Raw genomic sequence first — 18,388 nt, forward strand, 5'->3', positions numbered from 1 at the left:
AAGATGGCAGATCTGTTTTTTCACTAGTTTCAGGATCTCTGACAAAAATGTTATTCTAATTGCTCTGCATTCAATCAGTCAAGCTTCAACTAAGTTATTTCCTTGTTTTTCTTTGTTTAGACATTCAAGTCTGTAGTGGGAAAGACTGTGCTTCATTTATTAATTGCAATAGAATTCTTTGTGGATAAACAACTGAATTTTATACCTGGGGATAGTGCCTTCCAGCTCTACCAGGTAGGACAATGATTATTGTGACCAAAATTTTTGTAATGTTGAAAAATATTATGTCTAACCATTAAATATTTCAACTTTTCTTTGTGGAATATAAGCACTTTATAAATTTAAATTGAGTTAGAAAAATTCCCCCCAAAAATCTACCTTGTAACACACACAACCCATGATATCTTATTGTAGTATCCATGATTGTGTAAGTCGAAGAGCTCATCAAGGCACCCATTTGTTGCTGCCTTTTCAGCAACAATCCCCAACCACCCATCCTCCTTTATTCCCCATCCAGCATGTCCACTGGGAGCTAACATCGCCAACCTCCTTCCCATCCAGCTCATCCCACCCATCACACTCTGAACTCTGCCAGCAGACCAACAATCACCACCCCTCTCCATTTCCCCCCAGAATATCCATTTACTAACGAACAAGGCCCTTGCTATTTATAAATTTACTGTTGGTGATTGTATTGATGAAACACTGAGAAACTTCACTCATGGATGGCAATATCTTGGTCCTTACTGATGGCTCCCCACCCCACTACTGTACTTTCAACCACTTGTTCTGCCAAAACCGCAGTAGTGATGACCGTCATATCACCAAGTCACACGCGGTCTTTCCTTCTACTTTCTTCCTCACACATCTCGCCATGTTTCACCCTTCTTAAAACTCCTTTAAAATCTTTCTTGTCTACTGTACCCCCGCCACCCCATCCCTGATTTCTTCCTGCAAAATCCTCTCTCAGCCTCTGTTATGAGAGACCTTTCATCCTTGGTGATTTCAATCTCCATCTCGGCTCTGCTTTCCCTCTCAACTCTAAATTCCCTGTCCTCCTTAAATCTCTCCCGCTATATAAATTCTCCTACCCATATTCAGGGCCATCTCCTTTGGCTGCTCTACTGCTGTGGTCTTGATCACTCACAAGGTCATGCAACCACTTTCTTGTATCCATCACCACCCATACCTCTCCATCCCCTTTCTGACGACACTTTATTCTGTGTCTACCCCTGTTTTTAAAAAAAAAAAACAATTCTCCCCACATTACTTATAACTGCACTTTCATGCTGCCAACTGCCTAGCCTTTTGCCCTCCATTTGCCACAATACCTCTGCAGCTGTTGATTTTCTCAATCATTTCCTTCACATGTTAGAGTGCCCTTAACCTCAGCAAAATCTTTATTCTCTCCCATCCCCAGTATGGCCAACTTGGCTCCCTCAAATCCCAAGTTTCACAGACTTGAGTGAGTCTGGTGCACAGCTGGCTTAGCCATTCATCATCAGATCTGGCTTGATCACAGCAAGCTCTACCACTGGTAGCTTCACTCTCCTCTGTCAAATCCACCTGCTACTCTAGAATCATCTTTTCTCCATGACCAACCATCTCCTTATACCATTCTCCCCTGCCCCCTCCACCCTTGCCTCCCAACAAGTGCTAAGAACTCATGAACTTCTTTGTCACGAAGATTGAGAATCATCCGTTAAGCTGCCTCTGCTCTTTCTCTGTTTCCCCTTTCCCACCAAGCCAAACATCATGTTCATGTATGCATCTCATCCTAGCCTTGAACCTACCTTCATTTTCTATCTCCCCATTCCCTCTCCAAGCTTATCTCATCTTTGAGAAGCCCTCCTGCTCCCTTGACTCCATTCCCATTAAACCACTGCCGATACAACTTCCGTTCCTGGCCCCATACAAGCTGATATGTTAAATGGTTCCCTCTCATCGGGCACTGTCCCATTCCCTTTCAAAACTGCCATCATTACATACCTTCTCAAGAAACCCCAGACCTGACTTCTCTGTCCTTGCAAATCACTGCCCCATCTCCAAGCTCCTTTTCCTCTCAAGTTCTTGAACATGTTGTATTATATTACTTTACCCATCTCTCCCATTACTCAGTTTGAATCCCTGCAATCAGGTTCCTGCCCCTCCCATACTCACACACTCTGCTTTTCATCTTGCCATTATGTCAACAAACGCACAAAAAGGTTCAAGTCCACGTGCTTACACCATGCAAATAAGTATTGAGATTGCATGCCCAACGATGGTGTCAGTTACTCATTTTTTGTTTTCTAATCAGAAATGCAATTAGCCACATGTGGCTAATGACCAAAGTATTGAACAGCACTTGTTCAGAGTAATAGGACTCTAAAGCTTTCAAAATTTATTAGTGGAAGAATGTGTTTGGAATCATAAGGGAGTACTCTAATGGAAAAGGCTAAAATTGAACATGCATTACAATTCAGAAAGAAAGTATTGTTAAGGTGATCTATTTGTTTCCATAAGTTCTAATTCTGAAGCTTAACTGTGCTCCTTTCCAAAGCGCTGTTAAAGATAGAATCAATGCTATTTAAGACAGCAAATCTCCTTCACTTGGCCCTCCTTTATTGCCCTGAATTGCATTAATCTGTAATGTGCCTGTCAGATATATGTGCAGTCCCGTCAATTATGTCTGGTGAAGGCTCATCTTAGGGAATCTGATTATTTGTGATAAATGTGTAATGACAGATCTTACTGGTCCATCCCATAAGCAGGGATCCATCATATAACAAACCTGGAAAGGCTCCCAGCACAGCGAACTGTCTCGGCCTTGGGCTCTCACTCCCAAGCTTTAGGTCACCATTTTGCCTCTTGATGGCCGTGGACTTGCTCTCTTTCTTGGTCTCGGGCTACTGATTTACTTTTTTTTTAGCCTCAGATGACTTGATGCTTTTTATTTTAAATTTTTTCACCTTTTTAAAAAAAAAAAAAAAAAACTTCCGCCAAGGGCCAGTCAAGGAAAGGGAGTGAAGAAGTCAACAGAACTCTCATCGCATGCGAGTATAGCAGGAAAAGGAAGCTCACGATCAGGGAAGAGTATGATAACAGGGAAGAGGGTTAAAAGTGAAAAGAAAGAAACGGCAAATGTAGATTACGAAAGGAGGGAAGTACATAATCAGGGAAAGGAGTAGGGTAGAATGGAAAAAAAGAGGTAAAAATCTTTGCTTGAAGGAAGAGGAAAGGAATGCCTTTTTTTAAATAAACTGGATGAAGGTTTCTTATGTATGCTTGATAGGACATGAGTGACTGCAGCTGGTGGGTGCACAGACAAAATTTGCATTTCAGATGAGCAGGCGCAGCTGTGTGACTGGCAGGAATATCATTGCAGATCCACCCCGACAGCAGGGGTGAAATAACCATGGCAACAAGGCTAGGCCACATCTTGGAGTGGTGGGTTCATATTCACTGCCAGTGCTGTGGCCTGGAGACGAAAACTGTTAGTGGCATACCTGGGAACACAGCCTTGCAGTGTGTGTCCATATCACAAAACAATACATATGTCACAACTATCCATGGCTCAGGCTGAACCTGTGGGATCTTGCCCTTCTGGTGAGGTTTAATCTCATGTAGTGTTCAAGGTGTACCTTTTCTGTAAAAGAGGATAGCGTTCATTTTTCATGGTTCAAGGCTGGGGCCACAGCCTGTGTTATGGCGTTTCTCTATCTGCTTTGTCAGTTCTGTATGTAAACAGCTAAAGTGATATTCAGCATGTAAGATGTAACCTTCAGAAAATAAATGTCTGGTTAATGTGAAGGATACAGCCTATAGCTGCATTAACTTTAGAAATTGATTTCTCATTTAAGGGAAGATTTAAATATGTATGTATTAAAGTTGTTAAACTAGTCACATCATTTATTGTTTACATTTGTAAGAGGAATTGAGTCTTGTGGCATGTGGTTGGAAGGTTCTTTGTGTGGGTTGCACAGGAGGTTGTTGAATTTTGTAATTACTTAACACTGAGCCAATATTGCTGAAAGTCTGCCAAAAAGGGAAAAAAGATCTGAAGGACAGAACAAGCAGCAAGGTTTCCTAATAATGAACACTAAAATCTGCTTAGTAAGTTCCTTCAAGGACTCTTTACATATGTGATTACTGCACAAAGTATTAATTGTACGCTAAGATTATTTTGAATGTTTGCTGTTTCTTGTACTCTTCACTGTTTCATAGATTTTTAGGTCAATTTTAGTCAGAGTTGCTGCAAATGTATATTCTATTATGTCTTGTGCATTTAGCGTTGACTACATTTTGTGGTTAGTAAAACACAGTAACTTGCGAACCTCTGATTAATAGGTTAACCTTTTAGATCGTAACTCATGATCGAAAATAAGTCCATCCAACCGTTTGTTCAGTGATCATTTTCAATCCAAATCTTCAAAATGAATTACCAATTTATCTTTAATATATATTCCATTTGCTTTGCTGTAAAATATATAATTGACTACATTTTTAAATATTGTCGATGTATGAGCGAATATTCACTCCTACATGACTCACGCCAAGGTGACCACAATTTAGCAATGGAATTATTCAGGGCATTGACTGGGTCTGGTTCCGTCTAAATGCTGATGGAGGGATTTTGGTAAAGAAAGAACAAAGTTGTTTTTATTCAGTACCTTGTCAGGGCCTCAAGATTCCCAAAGCACCAGGTTATTCTTCAGATATTGATCTGCAGTGCAATCTTGTACATTCATCTCAGCAGGCAAGTGTGGGCCTTGGTTTAACATTTGATCCAAAAGGGATGTCCCTGGAATAAACTCGCAATGCAGTGCTCGCTCAATACTGGACTGAACTGCACAAGTCTTGCAGTGAGCCTTGAACCTACAGCTTTCAGGGCTGAGAGCCCAGCCAATATTATCTGACACGAGGTAATTCAAAAATTTATTGGTACATTGCTTACTGTCAAGAAAATGAGTTGTGATATTTATAACAAAAGTAGAATTTAAAAAAAATTGAAACTAAATCTATCCACTGTTTCAGTTGCTGCACTCTGAGAATAAAATAAATACAATGGCAAGTTTACAACAATTAGTTGACTACGAACCTTATCTTAAAAGCCCTAATATTAGCCTAAGCCTGTTGTGTGCAAAATGCAGTTATGGTTTCTGCTGCATTTTCAAAACCCCAGGACTTCCTGTGATAACTCATCTGTGTCAGAAGGAATGAAGGTTATGGGGAGTTTATACTACAGTATTCTGTTACTAAGTAAAATCTGTGCGCAAAAGTAGAATTCTCCAGCATTCTTCATGGTACCCTCCACACACACTGGAATTGTAACATGGGGAAAGACCACACACAACACCATTCTGTTAAGACATTTTTACATCAATAATGAAATACACTTAACCTTTTTCTTTCTTGATACTGACTGCTGTGCTATGCTGTGAGGACCCCAGTTTGCTTTTTCCTTTAGACTGGAAACCATTCCCCCTCTCGCATCTCTCTTTGTCTGTTTTGCAAGGCTTTTGGATTTAAGTAGTACTCTTAAAATAGCAATGCTTTCACCAGTTGCTGACATAGCTGGTCCTTATGTTATGTTGTGAAATGACAGCGTGGAGCTTGTAAAATCTATTTTAGATTCTCTGCTTCTACCTACTAGAACTGCCTGTGAAATCTAGAATGAATTATATAGGACCATGTATGCTCTGGGAGTCAGGATAGCCTGACCTTGGTTCTCACTCTGTACTGCTTTCCTCTGTGATCCTGTTTAGAAACAGTCAGTTTTGACCATGTCGAGCCCAGAGAGGGCCGAAGATGTGTTGTTAAAAATGGGTGCAAGCTTGGTCCCTGTTTCCCTTGAGGCATTCAACAGCTTGCATTCCAGGGGGGGCCCAGAGCCTGAAAGTAGCCAATCAGAAATCTCTGCTCTGGGGCAGAGCTGGTGCCCTGGTCTCAGCAGGTTGATCAGTACCTAGAAAGATGGATTAGAATTTCAATTAGAGACTCTTCATTAGAACTCGGCTATCTGACTGAAACGTTAACTTATTTTTTCTCTCTTCAGATACCGATTAACCTGCTGTGTATTTCCAGCATATTGGACCAGAAATTCCAGGCCAGAAGCGTGAGTACGGTCGGGTTACTCACGCATCTGGCCGTTGGAAATGCCAGCGTTCAGCAGGAACAGCGCATGCGGGGAACGCCGGCATTTCCAGACCCGAGGTCTATTCACAGCGCGTGCGACTGCACAGGCAGCGCTTGCGCAGTGAACTTTCTAGATTTCACTGATGGATTCAGTGAGGGTAAGTCCCTAGAACTTACACTTGAAAAAAGCAAGTGTAAAGTTGTTCATTGGCTGGGGAAGGAGATATATTTTATGGAGGAGCTTATGAAATGCAATATTTAGGTTTGGGAAAGGGAGGGAAGTTATTTTAAGAAATTTTAAGTAAGTTTTAAACTTTAATTTTTTTTTTAAACAGGTTTTCAGAACGGTAGGTAGAAGGAGCAATTGTGGCTGTGTGAATGGAATGTGAGAATGAGTTATGTATGTATGTCCACATATATTCCTTTACGTATATGTATGTATGTTTTATATTCCTTTACTATGAATGTATGTTTTTAATTATGATTTTCCAATAAGTTACTTTCTCTGAAAGTCATAATTAAATAATACATTCATACACATAAGTAAAGGAATATATACATAACACGCAAAGGAATATATACAGACATACATACTTTCAGAAGCTCCACGATAAGAAATATCTTCCTCTGGAGCAACTGTACCCATGCTTTTTTCATGTGTAAGTTGTAATGACTGGACCTCACTGAAAGCATTAATGAAAGCGGCGAATTATACTGCGCACGCGCTGCCTGTGCAGTCGCACGCGTTCTGCCTCTGAACCCCTTCGTTCAGAGGACAGGAAATGCCGGTTTTCCCCACATGCACTGTGCATGCTGAAAACCGGCATTTCATCCGGCCAGATGCGTAAGTACCCCGACCGTACTAGCGCATTTGGAAGGGAATTATTGGGCCAACATTTTACATGTCAATAAAATAAAAAATTTAACACTTGCACGACTTGCCCCCTCGCATCTGCGACTGAGGGTCCAAGGAGGTGCATTGCGCAAGAGGTCATCATCGGACGTATCCTCACACTGTTCCCTTTGGGGAACTGTATGAAGTGGTGGAAGGATTTATGGCCGTGATTAACGCTCATTCCGTGACCGTAACCATCTTTGAACCAGCCATTAGGGTGGTTAGTCCTATGGCGGGAGGGTTTTACGGGCTCCCACAACCCATCTGAGGGGGGGGGGGCCACCAACACCCACGGACGCAAGTATCCCGCTGGATGTCCACCCAGAATTTAAAGTTGGAGCTCCGACTCCACTTGCCGGGACTGTCTGGAGTGGGGTTCAAAATCCTACTCCTTCTGGCCCAGCGGCGGGGATGCTTACTGCTACGCAAAAGGCCCACTCTGCACAAAAGGTGACACCCATACGTTTCCTGCGCCTTTTCCCTCCCCGTGACTGGAGCCCTATGCTGCCATTTCACGTTGCTAATCGGATTGGGCCTTTGTCATAGCGGTAGGATCCCCGCCGCTGGGCCAGATCAGGGTAGGGTTTCGAACCCCGCTCCAGACAGTCCCGGCAAGTGGAGTCGGAGCTCCGGCTCTAAATTCTGGGTTGACATCCAGTGGGATATTTGCGTCCGTGGGTGTGGGTGGCCCCCCCTCCTTGTATAGCTTGTGGGAGCCCGTAAAACCCTCCCGCCATAGGACTAACCGCCCTAATGGCTGGTTCAAAGATGGTTACGGTCACGGAATGAGCGTTAATCATGGCCATAAATCCTTCCACCACTTCATACAGTTCCCCAAAGGGAAGAGTGTGAAGACACGTATGACGACGACATTGCTAAATAAATAAATGGAATAAAAAAAATTCTTTTAGGGCTTTTAAAAGTCTTTAAATTGCTTTAATTCTCTTTAAAACTACTTCAGATTACTCAAAATAATGTAAACATTTTAAAAAGTTTATAAAAGTTACCAAAATCTTCAAAAAACTTCCAAAAACCTATTTAAACTGCTGCTTTGCATGTAAAAATCCTTAGCAGCTTGACAGAAACATTGGGGGCGTGTCCAGTGAAACTGAGACCTCAAGGGGCGTGTCTCACTTGCACTGCACGCTCCTGGCTTCGCGCTGGCTGCACTCCTGGGCGGCGTGACGTCATACGCTGCCCGGGAATGTGCTTTCTATTTCTGCAAGTTCAGGCGTCCCAGAAGCTGATCGGCACGAGCGCGGGGTAAGTGCAAATACGGGGCTTGCACGCGCTGCAAGCCCCGTTCTGGAATTTCTGGGCCATTATACAGATTGGTTAGGGTAGCTGAAGTGGTTCTGCACTGAACTAGCAACCTACCATGGCAAGTTGATTAACTGTGTTAAATAAATCTAGTAATTTATGAGCTAACAGGAAAGATCATTATTGAAGCCGTAAAACGCAACTGGTTTGCTAACGTCCTTCAAGGATGTTACCCACGTTACATGTGACCCCAGTCTCTCAATATATGGTTGCCTCTTAATGCACTGAAGTGGCATGGCAAGTCATTCAGTTGTAAAATAGTTGCTACAGAACCAAATTATGAGAAATATTGGAGAGACCTATCGGCAATGATCCAAGAATTGGATCAGGACAAGACTTGGACATCCCACCACAGTTGACCCTGCAAAGTCTTGTTCTCTTTATATCAGGGAACTGGTGTCCAAATTAGGAAAATTGTGTCTTGGACTAGTCAAACAACTCTCAAAATTATATCCATCAACCAACATCACAGACTTCTCCATCAACATCCTTGGGTAGGTTCTGTCGCATGAGCAGAGGTGGGGCCACAGTGGTATACAGCCAGGTGAGCATGGCCCTGGGAATCCTCAACATTGACTCAGGACGACATGAAGTCTCATGACTTCAGGTCAAACAAGGCCAAGGAAACCTGCTATTTACTATCTACAGCACCTGATCAACTGATGAATCTGTACTCCTCCATGTTGAATACCACATGAAGGAGCACTGAAGCAAGTAAGGGCATATAGTGTATGCAGGTGGGAACTTCAATGTTCACCACCAACCAAGCTGAAGGGCTAACTGCCAGACTCGGCCTGTGTCAGATGATGAGTAAACTGACACAAGGGAATGACCTACTTGACTTTGTCTTCACCAACCCACCTATCACATAGTCCTTGCGAAAGCTAAGTTTCATCATCACGGTGAGACACTTTCGATTGTGTAGTGTAGCACTATCACTGTGCTAAAGGGGCAGATTAAGCACAGATTTAGCAGCCAAAACTTGGCACATGGGCCATCAGGACCAGCAAAAATGTATGCCATCACAATTTGTAACCTTAGGGTCCAACAGTCCTTGATCACGATCAAGCCTGGAGACCAATGGGAGTGTAGAAAGGCATGCCAGAAACAACACCTGGTTTATCGCCAAATGAGGCACCAACCTTAAGTGCAGCTACAACACATGTTAACTGCATGATAAACATAAAAAGCAACAGGCTATAGACAAGAGGTAGCCACAACCAATGGACCAGAGCAAATCTATCACATTGAGTCAGGAATGGTTGTGGACCATCGGACAGCTCAAGTATGGCGGAGCGCCAGAACAAGTTCAAAAGACAAGACTGAAGTATTTGCAAGTGTCTTCAATCAAACGCACTTCCTGAGCTCCCCATCATCATAGATGCTCGAGTCCAGCCAGTTCAGTTCACTCATGTGACATTAATAAAGAGCTGAGTGCACTGGACACAGCGAAGGCTACAGGTCCGGACAACATCCTGGCTGTAGTGGTGAAGACCTGCACACCAAAACTAGATGTACCCCTAGCCAAGCTGTTCCAGTATAGCTATGATAATGGGATCTACATGACAATATGAAAGATTGACAATTATGTCCTATCCACAAAAGAATAGGATAAATCTAACAGAGCCAATTGCCTCCCAATTAGCAGCAAAATGATGGAAGGAGTTTTCAAAAGTGCCATCAAGCCACACTTAACTAATAACCAAATCACCGACGTTCATTTTGGCTGCAGAATTCATCACTGCCTTGATCCAAGCATGGACACAGGCTGAATGTCAGAAGATAAGTGAAAGTAACTGCTCTCTATCAAAACAGCATTCGGCCAATCATGGCACCAAGGAGTCACAGTAAAACTCTGATTAACTGGGTTCAACAGGAAAACTCTCCAGTGATTGGAGCCATTCCTGACAATGAAAGATGATTGTGGTTGTCAGGGCTGTTATCATAGCTCCAAGGCATCTCTGCAGGAGTTCCTCAGGGCAGCATGCTTCGCCCAACCATCTTCAGCTGCTTCATCAATGGCCTTTCCTCCATCATAAGGTCAGGAATGGGACTGTACGCTGATGAATCGACTTTGTTCAGCTCCATTCAGCTTTGTTTTCCTGATGTCTTTTTGTGATGGTACACAAGTTGCTATTTGTAGGACAAAACTTCGACTTGCTTGCTGTTTTTCCCATAATGCTAATGTAGGTCAGTATTGTGTTAGCTAAATCGCACAGGATAGTAAAATGTGTTGCCTGAAATATAAGCAATAGTGAATAGAAACCAATTTAGTCTGAAGTTTACTTCTGTGGTTAGAGTGATGTTTTCATTAAGCCACTTTACTGCAAGCAGAGAACTTAAATCCAAGGACCTATTTTTATATATATAGATAATGGAGAATTAGAAAAGTTGAAAGAGGGTTAAACAGGGCAAGATAGTTTTATAAAAAATTAAGGTGTGTGAAGACGAAGGAGGAAAATTAGCCAAATCTTGGGAATCCAAATTAAAATATATTTTTATATAGATACACTGAGTATAAAACAAAATTGGAGAACTAGAATTATTGATTTAAAATAGGAAATCATCATGGCATTATAGCAGTAACTTAAACTGAGTTAGGATTGGCAATTAAATACACCTGGGTGTAAAATGTTAAGGAAAGATAAAACAGAAAAAAAAGAGATGGGGTAGTGGTATTAGAGTGTAAATATTTAAATCGAGAAATGATCCAAACAGAATCTATTTGGATTGTGTTGAGGAATAGCAATAAAATGGTTACATTATTGGCATTATATTGTAGATCACTGAACAGTGGAAAAGAAATGCAGGATGAAATTCGTAGACAAATTAGAGATCCCCATATTAACGATAAAGTAATAACTAGGAGATTTTAATTATCCAAAAATAGATTGGGATAGGGAAAATATTTGTGGTGATGAAGTGAAGATATTTTGCGGCCTGTGTAAGAACTGTTTTCTTCGTCAATATGCTGCTGTATATTGACTTTTTTCATTTGGGTCCCCATACCATTTAGAGAGAAAGATGGACAAGTGATGATGGAAAGCGCGATAGAAACAAGTGAAAGAGGAGAAAGAGCAAAAAAAAATTGTCACACATCAGTGTTAGAGGGTTGTGAGAAGCTGAGACTTTCTTGGTAGAATTGATTGTAAAAAGTTTTGAGAACTACTGAATTTGATTTTGCCTGGAATTATTGATTACATGTGGCACTGAGGAGCTGCAAGTACACATGAGCTTAAAAGATTTTAAAAATATAATATAATTTTGCCCCAGAACTTCAGGATTTTGTTGCAACAAAATTAGGCATGGACACCCGAGTTGTATTTGGGTTTCGCTATTTGCTTTTGCTCGTCGTGGATGTTGCAGCAGACATTCATGAGCGTGGTCTTTGGAATTGCTGCACTATAATGTCCACAATGATAGAATATTGTTTATGGTGCTTATTAAGTGATTTTACTCGAAAGTATATATTATGAAATCTCAACATTCTGTTCGTGTTTGTGAGTGCTGTAGATTTGACGGTATTCTTCTATTAAAGAAAGACAGTGTAACTTGACACGATATGTTAGGTTCCTGAAACAGAAGCTGAATTTGTTAGTTGCACTGGGCTAAAAAGGGGAACAGGAAACTGTGGTAAACCACTGTTTGTATTCCACTGTGGACATGCCTCGGCTGACTCCTCCCACAAGTCCTAGTATAAAGGTGACTGCTCCCCAGCCCTTTGTATTTCTGGACCGGTCGACCACTCGAGGCAGACCTTCATTCTTTTGTTAATAAAAGCCTTTAGTTACTCTCTTAACTCTCAGTCTTTTATGAGTAATTGATAGCGCATCAGAGACCTCAACACCAGATGACATTTAAAATTAGCCCTTGTGCCAGTAAGTTTGAATTTTAATTGTAATCTTAAGAAATTGACAAATATTTTGGTATAATGTGCAGAAATGAAACTACAATATTTTTGCGGACTTCTAATGTATGAAATTTGAGTACATTTTAAAATGTTATACATTGTAAGCATTTAGTGATACAGGTGACTACCTTTTATCCGAACTTCCGAAAACCGAAACCCTCTAAAAACCGAAGGTTTTTTCGTTCAGCGTAAGTCGTGCACACGACATGACCAGAGTGGCGCATGACTTATGCTGAGCAGAGGGTCAGCATAAGTGGTGCGCACGACCCCGACCCCCGCCGACGACCCCCGCCGACCCCGACCCCCGCGGCCGACCCCGACTCCCGCCCACCCACCCTGACTCCCGCCCACCCCGACAAATTTCCCAGTCTTATAAAATACCTTCCGAAATCCGAAATTTTCTGAAAACCGAAACACGGCTGGTCCCGAGGTTTTCGGATAAAGGATAGTCTACCTGTACCAAGTAGACCCTACAGGGTAAGTTTACCAATCCCATGCTCCTAGCGGGGAGCTGTGCAGTTTGGAGATGGGGCTACAACATTGAAGCCCTGTTTCTGCAAACCCCTTAACTTCTGAGTGCTGCTCCCCACTGGGAATGTGGGATTGGTGAAGTTAACCCCTCAAACCTTTAAGTACTTTATCAGTTGATCAGGCTGAAAAATTTGAATTCCAAAACTATTCATCTTTAATCGAATTCAAGTTGTTGGCACAAACAGTGAGAAGCACTAAGTTTAAGATGATTGTAGTTTTGATTGATTGATTGATTTATCAGAGAGCAAACTGAAGTTCCCAGAACTTTGTTTTCAGATTGGAGATGTGACTGTGGTAAACACTTATCCTTATGTGCTGCAGTTATTTGTAATTGTATCCCCTATTCAGTTGTGAATTCTTTTATTTATACTTTTGTGCAGTTCATCGAATATAAAATATTTCAGACTGTTTTGAGTTAAATGATTACATAGCATTACAAAGTTTTCTAGATCTATGCTAATGTACACTGCACAGTATTCTGCCCATTATTTGGATTGGGTTTTTGACTTGTATAGAATGCTTTGAGGTAGCTTCAGCAATCTTTCAGGGATAAGCTGTTTCTGTATGTGATTAGAGGAAGGAATGAGCCATCTTGATTAGGTAAATGTTGTGCAGCTTTACCAAGTACAATTTTCTCCCTCGTGTCTCAAACGTGGTGTTATTGGGGTACTGTTTCACGGGTGCCACCCGCCTCTGATTCTTTGTCTAAGTGGTCATTCTTCATTTGTGAGGAAATGTTGATGAGCTGTAAGGTAATTGAGGGTGAATCACAGCAAAGTCTCATTCTGTTCTTGCATTCAAGTTTCAGTGTTGTATTCACATTGCTTAGAGTGCAAAAGTGTAATCCCACATTTTGCTGTGTACATGGTTAAGCCTCCACAAGATATTAGTCTCACTGTGGATTAATGTTTTGCACCAGTCTAATGCAAGTAAAGCTGCTTTTCTACTGGTGCTTGTCTCGGTCAGATTTTGGGAGACTTGCATCCATTAGCCTGCTCTAGACATTTGTATGGCTGAAATCCGAACACAATTGTAAACCCAGTTTTTCATTGAAAAGAGTCAGTAGTTGCAATGCATTGGCAAAGCTACGAGCTGCTGTGTACTGTAATATGGACTGATAGGACATGGGTTTGTGTGTGCAAGTGCTCAAATGACTTGTATAAGATGGCTTATACAATGATATAATATTTGCATATAGCTATTGGGCCAAGATGTGGACCAGTTGAGCAGATGGCTTAAGGAATGTTCAGTGGGTTTTAGTGTAAATGTATGCGTTGTTTTCCATCAAATCCCCGCCCCCGGGACACCAACCCCTCCAACAGCAAAACAACAATTTGGTGTATTGTAATCTGCAAGATAAACCTATGCCAAATTTTTGCAATTGCTTATTGAGTTCCAGCCACACAACTGAAATGTTCAGCTTTCCAGGGTTGTGTTTGACTTGTTAATCCGTTCACATTCTTACCCAATTTACAATGGGAAGCAACTCGTCAACCACGAAAGCTTGGAAGTTAATGAGAACTATAGCATAATGAATGCTTCAGCGTCACAGTGCATCTAAATAGGTCAAAGTAAATCATTAACTTCATGATTGTTGCGTACCATGCTGGTGCTTGTGTTGCAGAATTTAAATGCTGCTAATGCTATGGGGATGTATGTGAAGAACATAGTAACTGGAGCAAAGTTCACTGTTGGGGATCATTCAGACTTGTGGCAGTGCAGATATCACGTGACTATTACAATCAAGTTTCATGCACATTGGTAGGATTTAGAAAATGTCAGCACTGTCCTGTCCTGCAATGATTGACTGGCACTGTATGTAGTCATTCACGTGTTTTAAAAAAATCAATATGTGCCCAGTTTTTTGATGTGATAAAATATCAGCCTGATTTTTCAGTTCTTTCATTGGGTTTGTGTGGAGGAAATTTGTCAAGTTTTTTTCTACCAGTGCGTGTTTGACAGATTTCTTGCTGTGTAGTGTTCTAATTACGGTCAAGTTTTGTTGGAAAGCAATCTGGAATGCAGCTTTTCCAGCTATGCAGTAACACTAGACGAATTAATGATTACCTCCCAGGCTTTTCTCTCGGAATGAAATTTAAATTCTGTTCGTACATCGGCCTACTGAAGTAAAAAGACAGTGAAATGTTTCTCATGAATTGTTTGAAAGAGGTAAAAATGTGATATTTTTGTAACTGCTTTACAGCAATACTTTTACATAGGCACACAAATAGACCATTCAGTCTCACAAGTCTGTGCTGCCATTCAATCAGATCATGGTTGATCTGTACCTCAACTCCATTTACCTGCCTTTGATCCATATCCCTTGATAGCCTTACCGAATATAAGTCTACTGATCTCAGTCTTGAAAATTTCAGTTGACCCAGCGTCCACAGTGTTTTCACAGAATCACAGAAACCCCACAGTGCAGATAGAGGCCATTACGGCCCATCGAGCCTGCACCGACACATATCCCACCCGATCCCCGTAACCCCTACACCAACACATATCCCACCCTATCCCCGTAACCCCACATATTTTAATCCCCCTAACACTAATGGTCAATTTATCATGGCCAATCAACCTAACCTGCACATCTTTGGACTGTGGGAGGAAACCGGAGCACCCAGAGGAAACCGGAGCACCCAGAGGAAACCGGGGGGGTGGGTGGGGAGAGTTCCAGGTTTCCACTACCCTTTGTGTGGGAAAAAAAACACTTCCTGATTTCACTATTCAATAGCCTAACTCTAATCTTAAGATTATGTCCCCTATTTCTGGATTCCGCCACCAGTGGAAATAGTTTATCTACCCTATCGATTTCCTTTATCATTTTAAAGATCTCAATTAGATCACCCTTCACTCAACCTTTTAAACTCAAGGGAATACAAGTTTATGCAACCTATCTGCATAATGTAACCCTTTAAGCCCTGGTATCATTCTGGTGAAACAGCGCTAGATCCCCTCCAAGGCCAATATATCTTTCCTGAGGTGCGGTGCCCAGAACTGAATGCAGTACTTCAGATGGAGTCTGACCTAGGCTCCATATAACTGAAGCATCACTTCCTCACTTTTGTATTCCAACACCCTTGAGATAAAGGCCAACATGTATAAAGTCCTACAAGAGAGGGGGCGGTACTGGACCTAATTCTAGGGAATGTAGCCGGGCAAGTGGTAGAAGTGTCAGTTGGAGAGCATTTTGGCGACAGTGACCATAATTCGGTGAGATTTAAGGTGGTCATGGAAAAAGACAAAGACGGCCCGGAAATAAGGGTTCTAAATTGGGGGAAGGCCGATTTTAATATGATAAGGCAGGATCTGGCCAAAGTGGACTGGGAGCAGCTACTTATAGGAAAATCCACATCAAAACAGTGGGAGACTTTCAGAAGGGAAATAGAGAGAGTACAACGCCAACATGTTCCTGTAAAGGTCAAGGGCGGGACCAACAAGCAAAGGGAACCTTGGATGACAAGGGATATACAAAAATGCATTAGGAAAAAAAGGGGGGCTTTTGGCAGTTACAAAAGACTAAAGACGGAGGAAGCCCTAGAGGAGTATAAAAAGTGCAGGGGCATACTTAAAAAAGAAATTAGGAGGGCAAGGAGGGGCCATGAAATAACACTGGCGAACAAAATAAAGGAAAATCCTAAGATGTTTTATAAGTATATTAAGGGCAAGAGGATAACCAGGGAAAGGGTAGGGCCCATTAGGGACCAAAGTGGCAACCTGTGTGTAGAGCCAGATGATGTAGGCGGGGTCTTAAATGAATTTTTTGCATCTGTGTTCACTATGGAGAAAGACGATGTAGACATAGAAATCGGGCAAGGGGACTGTGACATACTTGAACATATTAGCATCGAGAGGGAGGAGGTACTAGCGGTTTTAGCAGGCCAAAAAGTGGATAAATCCCCAGGCCCGGACGAGATGCATCCCAGGCTGTTGTGTGAGGCAAAGGAGGAGATTGCAGGGGCTCTGACACAAATTTTCAGAACCTCTCTGGCCACAGGGGATGTACCAGAGGACTGGAGAACAGCTAACGTAGTACCATTATTCAAGAAGGGTAGCAGGGATAAACCAGGGAATTACAGGCCAGTGAGCCTAACATCTGTGGTAGGGAAATTATTGGAAAAAATTCTGAGGGACAAAATTAGTCTCCACTTGGAGAGGCAAGGATTAATCGGGGATAGTCAGCATGGCTTTGTCAAGGGTAAATCATGTCTGACCAATCTGATTGAATTTTTCGAGGGGGTGACTAGGTGTGTGGATGAGGGAAATGCTGTGGATGTGGTTTACATGGACTTCAGTAAAGCTTTTGACAAGGCCCCGCATAGGAGACTGGTCAAGAAGGTAAGAGCCCATGGGATCCAGGGTGCGTTGGATCCTAAACTGGCTGAGTGGCAGGAGGCAGAGGGTGATGGTCGAAGGTTGTTTCTGTGACTGGAAGCCTGTGTCCAGTGGGGTACCTCAGGGATCGGTGCTGGGTCCCTTGCTGTTTGTGATATACATAAATGATTTGGATGAGAATGTAAAAGGTATGATCAGTAAGTTCGCAGATGACACGAAAATTGGTGGGGTGGTAAATTGCGAGGAGGAAAGCCTCAGGCTACAGGACGATATAAACGGGTTGGTCAGATGGGCGGAAAAGTGGCAAATGGAATTTAACCCTGAAAAGTGCGAGGTGATGCATTTTGGACGGACAAATAAGGCAAGGGAATACACAATGAGTGGTAGGACCCTAGGAAGTACAGAGGGTCAGAGGGACCTTGGTGTACATGTACATAGATCCCTGAAGGCAGCGGAACAGGTAGATAAGGTGGTTAAAAAGGCATATGGGATACTTGCCTTCATTAGCCGAGGCATAGAATATAAGAGCAGGGAGGTTATGATGGAGCTGTACAAAATGCTGGTGAGGCCACAGCTGGAGTACTGTGTGCAGTTCTGGTTGCCTCACTATAGGAAGGATGTGATTGCTTTGGAGAGGGTGCAGAGAAGATTCACCAGGATGTTACCTGGGATGGAGCGCCTCAGCTATGAAGAAAGGCTAAACAGGCTGGGGTTGTTTTCCTTGGAGCAAAGAAGGCTGAGGGGGGACCTGATTGAGGTGTACAAAATGATGAGGGGCATAGATAGGGTAGATAAAGAGGAACTTTTCCCCTTAGTAGGGGGGTCAATAACAAGGGGGCATAGATTCAGGGTCAGGGGCAGGAGATTTCGAGGGGACTTGAGGAGGAACTTTTTCACCCAGAGGGTGGTTGGAATCTGGAACTCACTGCCTGAAAGGGTGGTAGAGGCAGGAACCCTCACAACATTCAAGAAGCATTTGGATGAGCACTTGAAATGCCATTGCATACAAGGCTATGGACCAAATGCTGGAAAATGGGATTAGACTGGACAGGGATTGATGGACGGCGCAGACACGATGGGCCGAAGGGCCTCTTTCTGTGCTGTAAAACTCTGACTCTATGATTCCATTAGCCTTTCTGATTACTTTTTGTATTTCATGTACATGGACACCTTTGCTCCTCCACAGTTTTTAAATTTTTGTTTTCATCCCTACCTCAGCCAGGAGTACATGGGAATTCAGTCAGCAGTGCACTGAAGTGGGAGGTGCAGACCACTCG

The 18,388-nt window shown here is 42.4% G+C and overlaps 1 protein-coding gene across 6 annotated transcripts in view; it reads left to right on the plus strand.

Annotated features, from left to right (window-relative positions):
- The window catches only part of jmjd1cb (jumonji domain containing 1Cb), a 385,858-nt gene that overhangs the window by 248,116 nt on the left and 119,354 nt on the right, over nucleotides 1-18,388 (plus strand). For all 6 annotated transcript variants that reach the window (XM_085994973.1, XM_085994976.1, XM_085994975.1 and 3 more), the window contains one exon: nucleotides 121-234. In XM_085994973.1, coding sequence (XP_085851099.1) covers nucleotides 121-234 — 114 coding nt within the window. The remainder of the gene's footprint in view (nucleotides 1-120; nucleotides 235-18,388) is intronic.

This window comes from Somniosus microcephalus, chromosome 8 (assembly GCF_052327205.1).
Source record: "Somniosus microcephalus isolate GS21.2 chromosome 8, FLI_Smic_1.0, whole genome shotgun sequence".
Lineage (NCBI taxonomy): Eukaryota > Metazoa > Chordata > Chondrichthyes > Squaliformes > Somniosidae > Somniosus > Somniosus microcephalus.